This window comes from Theropithecus gelada, chromosome 3, assembly GCF_003255815.1.
Source record: "Theropithecus gelada isolate Dixy chromosome 3, Tgel_1.0, whole genome shotgun sequence".
Taxonomy (NCBI): Eukaryota; Metazoa; Chordata; class Mammalia; order Primates; family Cercopithecidae; genus Theropithecus; species Theropithecus gelada.
In genome coordinates this window covers 140551871-140567247 of record NC_037670.1, presented here as the reverse complement: position 1 = coordinate 140567247, position 15377 = coordinate 140551871, and the positions used below count along the sequence as shown (strand labels likewise).

Genomic DNA, 15377 nt, shown 5'->3' with positions numbered 1-15377 from the left:
CCACCTTTCCCTAGGAAACTACCAGAACTAACCTTAGCCTGCCTCTCGGTCCTGTTTATTACCCCTGGCCTCTAGATTTTTCAGCCTTACTGGAAACCTGATACCCATTCTGCTTTGTACTTTGAATCTGGCCCTATCTCTTCCTATACTCTTATCTCTGTACCCACTGACATCCAATGTCTGTGAACTGCAGACTCCTTTGTACTCTCAAACTCTTCATCATCTTCTCCAACTGACACCTAGTTATCCCCAAAGTCTGCTTCTTCTGTAGTATTTCAAGTAGAGTCTGGCACAATCCCTGTGGGGTGCGTGTCTCCCTCACTGTCTACTGTTTTTCCCATTAAAGGCTGTTTGTTTCCTAACACTCACAGCTCTTTTAGGTGTAGCACATGGACTTAGACTTTATCACCCATCTCCACCCTGAGTTTCCATCTTCTATCAGATGCCACAATACTTCTCCACATACTTTGATAACTTTAGCTCTGGCTTACTCTTCTCTCCCCCATTTTCCCTGTGGTTAATCTTGATGACTTCAATACATGATGTCCATTCAACACTTGGGCCTGGTATTTCTTACTCTTCAAATCCAACGTCCTCCATCCTATTGTAATGGGAGAGGAGGAGAATCAATGGGATGTGGCCAGAAAGTGTCTGTCTAGATTATTAAATCCAGATCTCCCTGGAATTATAACATGATGCCTTCACAGTCCATCAATATTTATGGAGAAATCAACTCTAATATTAGTCTCTATATTCACTCATGGCTGACTCTAGTAAAGATAACTGGGTACAAGTTGGTTTTGTTATTGGCTGAGGGGCAAGACACCCTGGTGAGGAGTATTACTGAAAAAATATTGATAGCAGCCTTCATAAATGTCATTCAAAACAAGCATCAAAAGGTAATGACATCTTATTTTGAGTGCTTCAATTTATATTATCAGATCAAATAGAAGCTACAATGACGTGTTCTCTGTGAAAGAACAAAATAATTAGCCAAAGCTACTTAAGCATCAACTAAATATATGGAAAAAAATCCTATTAATCTATTAATCAAGCCAGAATGTGTTTTGTGTGGTCAAAGCACATACACATATCCCAGCACAGTGGGTTCTTTGCATACATGTGGGCATTCAGTACAGTCATCAAAGTTATTGGTGAGCATTTAAATCAACAGAGGCCAAGAAGGGACAGATGAGTAAGAAATTGTGGGAAAGCACCTTTTTATGGAGACATTGACAGAATCCCAAGTTTTCCAAAGAATTAAGTGAATACCCAGAAGACAAGTTCAGATATGCCGAGGCATCTCAAGACAAAGGCTGAATGCTGCTCTTGGGTGCTGGTGTCTCTTTGGTAACTATGGTGAAGTTGTATAAGCTTAAACACTATGTGTTGGAAATTCCTTGAGAATGAATCAGTGATGAATCCCTTGCCTTTGGTGAAACTGGGCTGAAATAATTCAAAGTTAAATTTGGAAATCTATGCTTGAAGACTTCGGTAATAGAAGTTTCAGCTAGAGTCAATGAAAAGAAAGAACAATCCCTAGCCCCTCATTTGTCGCCCCCCCCCCCCCCCGCCCAGCCCCCGGCTTAAAGAAAAAAGAAAGGAAGAAAGGGAGATATGCAACACATATGAAGGCCAGAACGTCTCAAGAGCAACCCACATTTCCTAAGGGAATTGGCCATGTTGGTAGCAGATGGGTTCTGTTTCAGTTTATTCTCACTTAGCCATGTCTGGGAAAAGTTAAGTTGTACAACTTTGTGGACAATATGCTGTGGAAAATATATTTGTTGCCATTTAAGATAAAGATATGAGCAATCGTAAAGTGATCTTTATGGACAGTAATGATACTTGTGATATTAGCTTATAAAATTGTATGCAGAATTAGGTTACTTTACATAAGGTGACACATACCCAAGCTCCAAAAGTTACTTCTGCATGGTCGAAAAAGGCATAGTGCAGAAGGAATAAATTTGTATGCCTGGTATGCACATGTGCGTGTGTGTGTGGTGGAGGGGAGTGGAGAAGTGGAATGTAAAGAGAAGTACTATTGGCCAAACAGGAGCTGGAAAAAAAAAAAGTCAAGTTATTCTGGGTATGTGTCAGAGAAAACTGCTACTCCGACTGGGACAGAAATAATTGTAGATTGAGGGAAAAAAGTATTATGGCCTGCTAACATTAGGAAGAATGAATCTACCACTATTCCCCATTTGCTTTCTGTCTCATGATAAGTTGTCAGGAAAAAATTCTTTTAAAATTTTTACATATAAAGAAACCAGAGTTGAAACCCAAATATAAAAAGCTTGTTAGATCCAACTGAATAGAAAATAAAGTTCTCCCAAATTTTAAAATTACACTTTCCCTTTCTTTGAAAAAGAAAAAAAACTCCTGCATGACCAAAAACAACATAAAAGTCCTGATTTTAAAGTTTCATAAACCTTATCTTTTTTCAGAATGAAACATCTAGATTCTGTTCTGTCCTGTCAAGAGGCAGCCTTTATTGTCTTTTGGGTAATTTTTATCCTTGGAGACATCGCCCCCTGCTGTAACACATGCTTAGTTGCAGAAGCATTTTTCACTCAAAAAAGGATATGAATAAAAAGAGACAATGATTATTAAAGTGAAATAAACTTTATTTTGAGTAATATACATATCATTCATTCCATTTAATTTTCATAGTGCATAGCTATGTGTAGAAGTACACAGGGAAAAATAAACATTAGAAATACCTAGCCATGAAAATACACAAGTGAAGACATTTGATATATCCATGGATAGGCTTGGAAGTATTATAAAACAGGATCCGTTAGAAAAGCATAAAAACCATGCAAAAAAAAATCTTATCTAAATCATGGCAGGCACGTGCAATCAATATGAATCGTAGTTTCTGGGTACAAAAAGTATACATGTTCTTTGGATTAAAAGCAAATGGGTGGCTTGGCTTTTTATGTCCAAGCCAAAAATCATGTATAGAAGTAAAAAGTGTGTAGGTCAAGCATGGTGGCTCCCACGCCTGTAATCCCAGCACTTTGGGAGGCCAAGACGGGCGGATCATCTGAGGTCAGGAGTTTGAGACCAGCCTGGCTAACATGGTGAAAACCTGTCTCTACTAAAAATACAAAAATTAGCTGGGCATGGTGGCATGCACCTGTAATCCCAGTTATTTGGGAAGCTGAGGCAGGAGAATTGCTCAAAATTTAAAAAAAAATTGAAAAAGTGTGGATACTGTTATGCCACATGTGATAAAATATTCAAGGCCACAGACGGAAGTCACCCACTTACAAAGAGAATACTGAGAGGTAGGGTACATAAAAAAAAAAAAAAAAGAGAAATGCAATAAAGAAAATGCCACCTCTGCCTAAATCAGGAAAGAGTAAATGCATAGGCATTAAAACAGCAACTTTGCATACTACACTTCATTTCTCTGTCAAAAAGAATTCACTGTGTATTATTACAAAGGTCAGTGAATAAGATGAGGCAATAAATGTAGCGCCTTGATATTAGGGCAAATTTAGTTTCCTTTTCATTTTACACATGAGGGGAAAAAAAGGAGTGTAGAACTAGAAATGCGCATCTTTCCATTCAGTACATTAACTTTTAAGTGTTTGGCACAAATGGAATAGAGACATGAAGTTTAATGAGATCCAAGCTTCCAACTAAATGATTTCACACTGGAAAAGCTATGGAAAGATAAAATTATTTACTGTTTTACAAATCAAATGCTTAAATCAAGTTTAAAAGCTGAGACAGAAAAAAAAAATTGATCAAGAAAAAATGGCCAAAAAAATTAAACAAAATCTCTTGGTTTCCTTTACAGTTTCTTTTTTTTGCCTTTTATTTTTTTTCAAATTGCATTTTACAGTAGAAATGCAGACCACTTTGGCTAGCTATGGCTCGATACTTCTGGGTGCCCTCCTCCTAAGACATCATCTTCTTACATTCCACTGAACAGAAAACCATCCCTTCTACTGGCATGAACTTCTGCCCAATGAGGCACTTGCTGCAGCAGGAGCACAGAAAGCACTCTGTGGATGCATGCCAGCTGAAGTTGTTATAGCTCACCCGCTGCACTTCTGGGTCGATGGCATTGTGGCATCCCTGACACACCTATCAAGAAATAACACAAGAGAAGAGGGTGAGAGATCAAGCTGTAATGGTAACATTTTCACCTTAGGACAAACTGAACACGTTTCTTTAGATGACAAATTACAACTCATGATGACAACCTCGGAAATACACGATGGAGGGTGGCCTTCTAGCTAACCTTTTTGGCCAACTGTTAAGAGAGGTTAATATACTGAACATCCTGAGAAACAATGGGTGAAGGCCAAACAGGTGATGTGGTGCACGTGAGATAACTTCATGGCGTTCAAGGCAGAAAGTGTTGATGGGAAGTTCCAAAGCAGTGCGCTTAGTTCTGATGTATTTTATTAGATCGCACATTTGTAATTACACAGAAGTTTATGAGATGATTTTTCCTTGTTCATTAAAGCTTTGAAGTGGTAATTTTACCTGTCTTACCTATGACACATGAGATTATTAACACCACTAATTTCTAGACACTAGTAAATTAAAATCATGTTCAAAGTAATTAAGGACTCAATTAAAAATACTGACAGTGTTTGAGAATAATGAATTTGCACTAAGAAGATAACTTGTAGTTAATTGGCTTCTATTCTGTCATAAGATCAGTCATGATTTATGTGTAATCTAATATTGTAGAACATGAATACTTGCAATCCCTGTACCATTCACTATGTGTTATGGATGAATATATATATGACATACAAACATGTATATACACACACACACACACACACATTTACACAAAATTTTCTTATTCAAACATGTAAATGGCCTATGTTATAGCAGAAAACAGCACACCAGTTCAGACCTCTATAGTCCATGCCGTTCTGGTTTATACATGTTCTGAATGAATATGACTGTCTTAAAGTTTTTGTTTTAAATATTTCATAACAAGTGAAGAAGCTAACAAGACTGTCTGGTATCACAGTGACTAATCTTAAGCACCCTTCGCCTCGTAATGTGATTGTCAGGAATTACTGAGGGATAAGGGGCAGGAACAGGTGGGTGGAGGTCATTCAGCTTGAGCCTCCTTACTCAAAAAGACTTCAAAATGTGGCTGCTACTCACTGGATAATTGGTTTAGGCAGTGAAGCGAGGCCTGTTATATATGTCCATTTCAGACCTGCATATTTTTAGTTATATTGCTTCTGATTACAGAGATTATAGCTCTGTAATCTATAAATTAGGTCAACCCAGTCTTCCCTGAGATACAAGGAAAATACTTTGTGTGATCAATATACTATTCCTGAATACAACAAAAATGAATGTTTCAATTGCAAGCACATTTCTAATGTGTAGCTGCACCACGCAAGCAACTGCTTTTTGTATGTATTTTTATAGCTTTATTATTCATTTAGAACGTTGTCTTATTGTTTTCCACATTTAATATTAATCTTTCCATTTTAAAATTTATGATCAACACATAATTGTACATATTTATGGGTGTACTATGTGATGTTTCAATACATGTATACATAGTGTAGTGATCAAATCAGGGTAATTAGGATATCCCTCTCCTTAAACATTATATGATTTCCTTGTGATAAGAACATTCAATCTTTCAGTATTTCTTGTTTGTATAAGCATTTTGAATGTGTTCTCGTAAAATACACTGTGTTTTATTCCCTTGCTTTTAGACCATGATCTATCTACTTTTTCTCAGACCTATAATAGTATTTGTGGATCTTTTTATAATTACCCAAAACACACATTTTCAGTTGCAGTTTACAAAAAAGAGATAACTAATGTTCAATTACACATGAAATTAAGAAAATTAAGTAAAAAGGTAATTAGTACACATAAGTGGTATAGAGAATTAAGGTTTGTGGTTTCATAAAATTTCATTTTATTAATAATTTGATTACCATAAACTCAAAATCTGACATGTAATCACAGGTCGAATCTATTGATCCCTAATTCTTTGAAAATCTAAAATTGGCCCAGGCTGCACCGAGGGCCTGGGGACAGCAGAACCCTTCAGGAAGATGATGTGCTTCACCACTTTCCACCTGCCATTTGATTTTCCCATGTTCCTAAACCTTTAATATTTCAAAGAATTCTTATTTCTGTCAATCCCTCTTTTTATTTGTACACAGGATGTAAAACAGCTAATGACATCTGTTGGAATGAGCTCTCTGCAGGAGTGTCCTGTGAATCTGGTGGATGTGAATTCTGGGGGTAACTATGGCGTTCCAGTGACTACACAGAGACAAAGTAGCTGCATTTCCCATTTTTTTTCCTTCCAGGTAATTTTTTTTTTTCTCAGAAATGTTGTTTGGAGTTGAGCACTTGATTTCAAGTCTAAAAATAATTTGTATTTTCTCTCTCTCTTTTTTAAAATTAAAAGATCTAAGCAGATCAATGTCCTGAACTAGATAAACTTCTCCAAATTTTATATAATGTAGCATGCTGTGTGGGTAGCTCTCTTTGCTGTTAGCTGGAACTTGTTCTGGTGATGGATATGTATGCTCATTTTAATATTAGGCAAAGGCCAATGGTATATCCCACTGAGAAAGTAAACATGAAAGAAATGATGCTATATATCTATTGTTTTGTTTTGTTTTTGAAACGGAGTCTCACACTGTCACCTGGGCTGGGGTGCAATGGCAGGATCTCAGCTCATTATAACCTTCACCTCCCGGGTTCAAGCAGTTCTCCTGCCTCTGCCTCCCAAGTAGCTGGAATTACAGGCACTCGCCACCATGCCCAGCTAATTTTTTTGTATTTTTAGTAGAGACAGGGTTTCACCATGTTGGCCAGGCTGGTCTCGAACTCCTGACCTCATGATTCGCCTGCCTTGGCCTCTCAAAGTGCTGGGATTACAGGTGTGAGCCACCACGCCTGGCCAAAATGATGCTATATTATAAAACTAAATAATTTAAAAATTATTCTATTTTAAAAAATCATATCTGTGGTTATTCTCTGCCATTGATTAGCAACAATGTAATACAGAGAAGCTTGTAACAGCAGTTTTATCTGTTTCAATATATTTTTATTGAGCACCTATGTTGTCCTAGTGTTGGGAACAGAACAGAAAAGGCAGATAAAAAAATCCCTGCCCTGATGGAGTTACATTCTAGTCCTTGAGACTAAAAGTCAGACAGCAGCAAAAAAAGGTATACATGATAATACCTTTAGTCTGTAGAAAAACTGTTGCAACAATATTCATTGAAGCAGTTTTTAGCTAAATAATGTATCAGGTTACATGGTGATTTAACATCTTGTTCCCCAGGTAAAGGAAGGCCCACGGTAGCCCCAAAGCTAGAAATATTAAGAACACAAGTCAGTCACTCAAACATTTTCTAAGTGCCGACACTGAAGATACAGAAATAGTAAGGCAAGCTCTACCCTCCAGCTGCTTACAGTCTAGTGAAGGAGACAGATGAGTGACATTCACACACACACGCCCCCCGACACACACCATTGGGAACACAGAGAGCCTGGAGACAATGATGGAGTTTGGACACAGGGAATCAGGAAAGGTGTTCTGAAAAAAGGCTAAACTGAATCTAAAGGAATAAATGTGTAGGTACAGTCAGGTGAAACAGGGAAAAGTAGGGTGTGTTAGAAAAACTATAAAGAGTAAGCAAAAGACAAAGAACAGTGTGTAAACTAGAAAATGCTGGTGAGCATGTGGAAATGTATGATTTGGGTTGGATAACTAGTACAAGGGACAGGAGAGGCAAGAAGGGGCCAGATCTATTAAAAGTTTAATAATTTGCATTACAGGAAGATCATTTTCCATCATTATGGTGGTTAGCTTTTGAGCAAGATGAATGAAAGTGGAGGAACGAAATTTGAGGCCACTGCAATAGTCAAAATGACAAAAAAAAAAAGGTCTGAAGTAGAGCGGTTGTAATTATGAGAATGTGAAATATATTGGTGAGACACAGTTGACAGAAAATGAATAACTGTATCGGGGGAATAAACGCTGAAAACTGGCAGTGACATCAAATCTTGTTACGTTATCTTCAAAGTACCACACTCATAACTATATAAACTATATGTAATTTCATTCCTTAGCCAGGAATCTCTTTTACTTTATTTATAGCTCAGGGGACCATTAACACGTATTTGTTTTGCTGCATATAAAGAAGTAAATGTCTTTTTGGATACTCCTGGCTTACACACTTTACCATCTATGGTCAACTTTTTACCCTTTATCTACATTACCATCACTTGGCCATTATACAATAGCAGCTCTGTGTAAGCAGAATAAATACAAGAAAAAAATATACTTTCACATTGGAATGTTTGCCCACATAAAAATCTAAATATGCAGGCCAAATTTTGTTATGCCAAATCAATTCAATAAGGGTTTAAGAAATAGGTATCTTACAATCTCCAGGTAGCAAAAACAAAATTCCAGTGGATGGTCCAGTAACACGAACAGAAAGCATCATATTCAAATAGAGCTAAAGAATATCAATAGCCCCTAGACACCGTTATTGAAATGGAATCTGATTGCTAACCATGAGAATAAAACAATCTCATTCCCATTAAGAATTTTTTAAGTGAGGATTTTATTACTAAGCAGTACCTATAATTGATACTATAAACTTCACAAGTAGAAATCTTGAGGTGGCTCATAGTCAATGCCCGTATTGTTTTTGAACTGCCTTGATTTTAACACCCTGTGGTAGGAATAATTTGCTTTCTACTTAGGAGGAGTGCTTTCTGTTTCCCATTTATAAGAGGCTTTAAGAAAAGTAAAAACTCAAGTCCTAAAGCAGGCTGAGGCAAAACCATCTCCTTAGAACACTTCTCACCACAGCGTGATTCTTCACATAGCAGGGCTTGCACACGGGCTTGTCATTGACCATCACGTATATTTCCCCAGCTAGAATGCTATCACAGTCAAAGCAGCAGAAGTGTTTCAGGTGCCAATTCTGGTTTTCTGCCTGGGTATACTCATTGCTGAATATCAGCTAGGAAGAAGATAAAAATAAAAAAATTTTTTTAATATAATAATTTACATCTGTAACAACATACTTTCTCAGGTCTAAACTTTGAAAATGATAACCTAAAGCTTGAACTTATGCTATCATTTAATTTAGTCTAAATCAATCTTTTGTATTTCTAGTCTTTCATTTGTTAACCCAATTAACACAGACAGAATGAATGATATCAAAAGTTAATTTTTTAAAACTTCTGTGGACGTAAACAGAGCAATTGCTGTTTGGTTAAGTCTTGTTGCCTTCTAGGTAACGGGACCGTATGAGGGTCTAAGAGGGCACCAGCATGCAGGTGGTCCCATAGAACATACCTCGTCACAGCCAGCACATCGGGGTTTCTCGCTGTCACAGTAATGTCTGCCACAATATAGCTTCTCATTCTTCCAAAAATAAATCATGTCAACCAGGAGTTCATGGCAGGTGCTGCAGACAAAACAAGCCGGGTGCCAGAGTTTATCATAGCCAGCCCTTTCGGCATAGATGGCAGGGTCGCCTTCTTTCATACTCAGTTTGCAGCAATAGCAGGACTGAAAGGGAAGCCATCCAGAACAACGTAGTCATTAGAAGACTGCCATTTCTTATCATTGGCTTCAGTAGAAATTCAGAGAAACAACTTTGAAGAGAGATAATTTCTACTGAAATTACAAATTTGTCGACGTAGATAATAACATATTAAAACTTCTGTAGATAATAACATATTAATACTTCTGTGAAATGGAATCTCAGCTTTCTCCAGGCTACTCAAATCTACTTCATTCACACTGTGTGTAACAGGGCATTATTTCCTGAATTAAGGTCACTTATGGAAAAAGGAAAATAGTAATTTTCAGCTCAATTTTAAGCAGATTCTCTAAAACGATCACCTCAGGGCTTATTAGTGCTCTTTTTTCAGGACTAAGCCTTATTGGTTGGTGTGCTAACTGGAGCTATGAGGAATATATTACAGCAGGTTTAGTTCTTATGTCTGTTCATCTGTGTCCTAATTGCCTCCTACCTTCAAGTCATTAGCAAAATACTTCAATTTCTCCCTTTAGAAGAGACTTAAAAAAGAGCTTCACTATATATCCACAAAAATTAAATTTAAGTTTGAATTTTAGGCATGTTCTCACAAGCAAAACTGAATTAACCTAAGCATATATTCTTATTTATGGGCAGAGATAAGCAATTAATACCAAGAGCATGTTTAGAAACAGACTATAGAATAATACACTGTCCTTGATTAGCATGCCAATACCAACTACTGTCTGTATATAAAACTCACAATTATCCTTGATAATAAATGCATAGAAAATTTGGCTTTAGATAGAAGTTTCAAACATGATGACCCTCTGTGGGAAGTCTAAAGTGAATCTTAATTCTGTTTATTCCCCATACCTATTCCCTTTTGGAAACTCAGAGGAATAGTCCCCAAAAAAGTTCAAAGAAAGGGAAAAAACTTTGTAAAGTATACAAATCGGGCCAGCAGTGTGACCACTCTACTTACATACTGAGTTCTTTTGTGCTCAGCAGACTTGTCCTCCATGGCCCCCACTGCTGCTGGGGTGCTTCTGTCCCCTCCAGGAATGTTCATTTGTTTCGGGCCTTGGGCATCCATCTCACAGGGAAGTTTGACATCTCCTACTCCCAGAGCTTCGCTCTTATATTTCTTTACAAACTGCTCCATCTCCTTCACCTCTCTAGGAGACAACTCATGGCACTTTGAAGGGTCCTGGTCATGTGCAGGGAGCTGCTTTGCCAGCTGCTTCTTCCGGTACTGTGCCCCCTCTGAGCCTGCTACTGGCTGCTTTTCCTTGGGTAGCATCTGCATGTACTGCCTGGCCTGAACCACAAGGAAGGAGGCCAATGTTAACTGGGATTGGCCATTAGGCAGTGTGATGTTTTAGAACACACATCAGAAGCAAGTTACTTAAGAAAGAAGTGGGTTCTATCCAACAGTAGCAACTCACCTTCACAGTATATTAAGAAGTTAAAACTCAAAAACGGTACACGAAATAGATTTAGTTGGGTAAAAAGTAACACTTTTTCTCCATGAAATTACATATTTTTTCAGTTTGGAAGATCTGGCTTACTACTGTTTACTTAAGCTAAATAAACAAATGTACAGTTGAAAGAACACACAAACTTTTAGGCGACATGTTTGGAATGGTCTACAGGACCAGGAACATTTTTATCACATAAAAAATGACATCGCAAAATTCACTTTAATGATTTAACTAACCTTAAAAGACTTTCAAATGTTTCATTTAGTTGTTATAATAGTGGAAGGCACTTGATATAAAACTGCGATCTTTTTGGTCTTATATAATATTAATGAAGAAAATAAAATGAAGAAAAAACACAGAAAGATAATGTTGAGTATTTTTTTTTTTTTAGTTCTAAACTATGACAAAAATTCTCTTCTTTATCATCTTAAGAGAAATCCTCTCAAGAGTAAGCTAGAAGAGTTACTAGATTGATATAAAACATTATTTCCATCTAATTATTAAGAATGTTAGACCATTCCCTCAAAAAGGTAAACATATCTAGGGAGTTGGAAAAATTTTATGAAGTATTTAGTCTGACATTCAAAAGACTAGAAAAGGAATCAGAAGTCAAAGTAATGAGAACCCCGGAAGAATAATAGATCTGGGATGTGTGAAGTTGATTAGGTCACCAAAGAAACTGCCCCAAATAAATGCTTCAGGAACTTCAATAAAGGAACTCTCTGTCCCCATATTATTTACCAATGCCTGATTCTGGACAGGAGGTGCCCACTCATAGGTAACTGTATTGATGGAGACATTCTTCTTGGCAGCAACTGGATTGGTCAATATCATAACATTGCGTTTATACATGGGAATTCCATCTGACTTTAGTTTTGCAATCAGGGTGGTATACTTGGTGTCTTCAAAAAGTTTTCCCACTTTTCGATCCTCTTCATTGCTCAAGAGGACATCATGTTCTTCTTGGCCACACTTGCAGTTACGACATATTTTTCTATAATTTTGAAAATAAGTAGAAAATGATTAATCGTACTTAATCGATATTTATGTTGATACATTTACAGTTCATAAAATACTTTTAGGCATATTCTATAGCATAGTATGCAAAGGCAAGTTCTTTTTTACAAGGGAGAATATGTATCCATAAAGTTGCAAGAAGGAAACAAAACACAACTTTGCTTGATAAGGCTTTTAAGAGCTAGGTTGTAAAAATTGACAAGAGGGACCCAATTAAACTGAAGAGCTTCTACAAAGCAAAAGAAACTGGCAACAGGACAGACAGACAACCTACAGAATGGAAGAAAATATTTGCAAACCCTACATCGAATAAAGGTCTAATATTCAGAATCTATAAGGAACAATTCATCAAGCAAAAGGCAACCCCATTAAAAAAATGGGAAAAGGACATGAACAGACACTTCTCAAAAGAAGATACACATATGGCCAACAAATATATGAAAACATGCTCAATATCACTAATAATTAAGGAATGCAAATCAAAACCATGATGAGATGCCATCTCCCATCAATCAGAATAGCTATTACTAAAAAGTCAAAAAATAACAGATGTTGTGGAAAAAAGGGAATGCTTATACACTGTTGGTGAGAATGTAAATTAGTTCAGCCACTGTGGAAACCAGTTTGGAGATTTCTCAAAGAACTTAGAACTACCATTCAACCCAGCAATCCCAAAGGAAAATGCATTGTTCTTCCAAAATTTAGACAATGCACTCGTATGTTTATCACAGTAGTATTCACAATAGGAAAGACATAGTGGAATCAACCTAGATGCCCATCAATGGTAGACTGGATAAAGAAAATGTGGAACATATTCACCATGGAATACTATGCAGCCATAAAAAAGAATGAAATCATGTCCTTTGAAGCAAAATGAATGCAGCTGGAAGCCATTATCTTAAGTGAATTAATACAGGAACAGAAAACCAAATACTACATATTCTCACTTATAAGTGGGAGCTAAATATTGACTACACATGGACACAAAGATGGGACTAATAGACATTGGGGACTATTAGAGTGAGGAGGGTGAGAGGGAGCAATGTTTGAAAAGCTAACTCTCAGGTACTATGGTCACTACCTGGGTGATGGGATCACTTGTACCCCAAACCTTAGTAACATGCAATTTACCCATGTAAAATACCTGTACTGCACATGTACATTCTGAATCTAAAATGGAAGTTGAAAAAAAAGAGGAAAGCAGCAGAATTATCAATCACTAATAATGTATTTTTGGAAATTACTGAATTAAGTTTTGTGATTTTGATGGTACTATAATGTTTCAACTGAATTTTCAAAGTGTTTTAACAAATTCAGTATGTTTTGTCAACCAAACGTGCATCTGCATTTCTGATATGATCAGGAGAAGCAATTATTCATTTGATTTTTATCAAAACCAACCAAGATTTTTTCAATTAATTCACTGAAAGAAGTGGTGATGGCCCCAATAACAGACATCTTCAATTGTACCATTAAAAAAAATAAAAGACTGCGATTAAAAAGTACACACTTAAAGGTACATGTCTGAGTGTAACCCCATCTGATATTCCTTATGCTGTCACCAAATAGTAAATAAATAATAAAGAAAAAGAAATGAATTAAATAAAACCACAAAAATTATATGCATTTCCTTATTTTATTTAAGCCACAGGCTTTGTATTTTATTGCATGTTAACATTTTATAGCCATTATCCAAGGTTTCGTGTTTGTTTTTTTTTTTTAGTGAGGGATAGGGAAAGTTTTCCCATCAAAGACTACAACCTTTCTCATTTTCTTCTCAATTTCTTTTGCCCTCCATTTTCTTCCCTTTTGTTTTCCTTTCTCTTTCCTTCCCTTATTTTATTTCTTCAAACACTTATTGCCACCTACCATGTGCTCTCTGCCATCATGGTGTTTTTTATAGTTCAAGGACAATGTTCTCTTTTTCACTCTGGTTTGGCACACACACATTCATTCATTCAAGCAACATACATGAGTGCCCATGTGCCAAGCAATGTACTTCACACTAGGACATAGTGCTACAAAAAAAAAAAAAAAAGGTCCTAGTCTCTGACTTGTAGAACTTACTGTCTGGTGGGAGACAGACATTAAATAATCAAGCACACACACACAATTTCATTTGTGATAGGAAAGTCAAGTACAGGGTCCCTTGAGAGGGTGTAATTTTGACTTCAAACTAGTGAAGAAGGGACTCCATAAGAAGGTGACATTTAGGTTGAGATCTGGATGATGTATGAAACATAGGTGTAAACTGTGTATGTGGGTGCGTATCTGGGAAGGAGAAAAGGAAGAAAAAGAAAAGTCTCTAGTGTCTGGGTATAAAGAGGAATACCTGCAGTGGTCCTGAATTAGGAAAGAAATTGTCCCCTTAGGTGTCATAACCAGGGGAGGTTGGTATGACTGTAGGAAGATGAGTCAGTGGGAGGGTGGCAAGGCTGGAGGGATAGGCATGAAGTTATGCAGGGGCTCATAGAACACATTAAGGAATTTGGGCTTCATCATAAGAGCAATCAGGAGGCAGCAAAGGCTTTTTGGTAATGGAATAAAATGATCGGATCTGTAATTATAAATATCACAATATCTGCCATGTGGTAAATGGATTAGGAGTGAAACATAACTGGAAATAGGGAGACAAGTTAACATGTTAATTATGCATCCAGTTTGCAATGGCATGGTTCTAAGTAACAGGATACTGCCACTACTTCACAAATGGAATTTATATCTTGGAGGGTTATTGTTGTGGTCCAGATAAAATATTCTATGGCTTAGATTAGAGTATTCAACAGTAGAGATGAAAAGAAAGGAGGAAATTTGAGGTCTCCTCGAACAAAAACCTCACTAAACTTTGTGATTTGGATATAGTGATGGTAAAGGGAAGGCTCAGTGATATGGTTTGGCTGTGACCCCACCCAAATCTCATCTTGAATCGTAGTTCCCATAATTCCCATGTGTCATGGGAGGGATGTGGTAGGAGATAATTGAATCATGAGGGCTGTTACCCTCATGCTATTCTCATGATAGTGAGTGAGTTCTCACGAGATCTGATGGTTTTATAAGGGACTTTTCCCCCTTTTGCTTGGCACTTCTCCTTCCTGCCACAATGTGAAGAATGTGTTTGCTTCCCATTCAGTCATGTTTGTAAGTTTCCTGAGGCCTCCCAGTCATGCTGAACTGTGAGTCAATTAAATCTCTTTCCTTTATAAATTACCCAGTCTCAGGTATGTCTTTATTAGCAGCATGAGAATGGACTAATATAGTAAATTGGTACTGCAAAGAGTGGGGTGCTGCTATAAGGATACCTGAAAATGTGGAAGTGATTTTGGAACTGGGTAACAGGCAG

General features: G+C 37.0%; 1 protein-coding gene across 3 annotated transcripts in view; it reads right to left on the bottom strand.

Moving 5' to 3' along the window:
• Window positions 1–2612: 2612 nt before the first annotated feature.
• The window catches only part of TES (testin LIM domain protein), a 51147-nt gene continuing 38382 nt past the window's right edge, over window positions 2613–15377 (bottom strand). For all 3 annotated transcript variants that reach the window (XM_025380072.1, XM_025380073.1, XM_025380074.1), the window contains exons 3-7: window positions 11762–12014; window positions 10522–10857; window positions 9350–9565; window positions 8853–9011; window positions 2613–4104 (exon numbers count right to left, since the gene is read on the bottom strand). In XM_025380072.1, the coding sequence (XP_025235857.1) occupies window positions 3916–4104; window positions 8853–9011; window positions 9350–9565; window positions 10522–10857; window positions 11762–12014 (1153 nt within the window). In that variant the 3' untranslated portion in view covers window positions 2613–3915. The remainder of the gene's footprint in view (window positions 4105–8852; window positions 9012–9349; window positions 9566–10521; window positions 10858–11761; window positions 12015–15377) is intronic.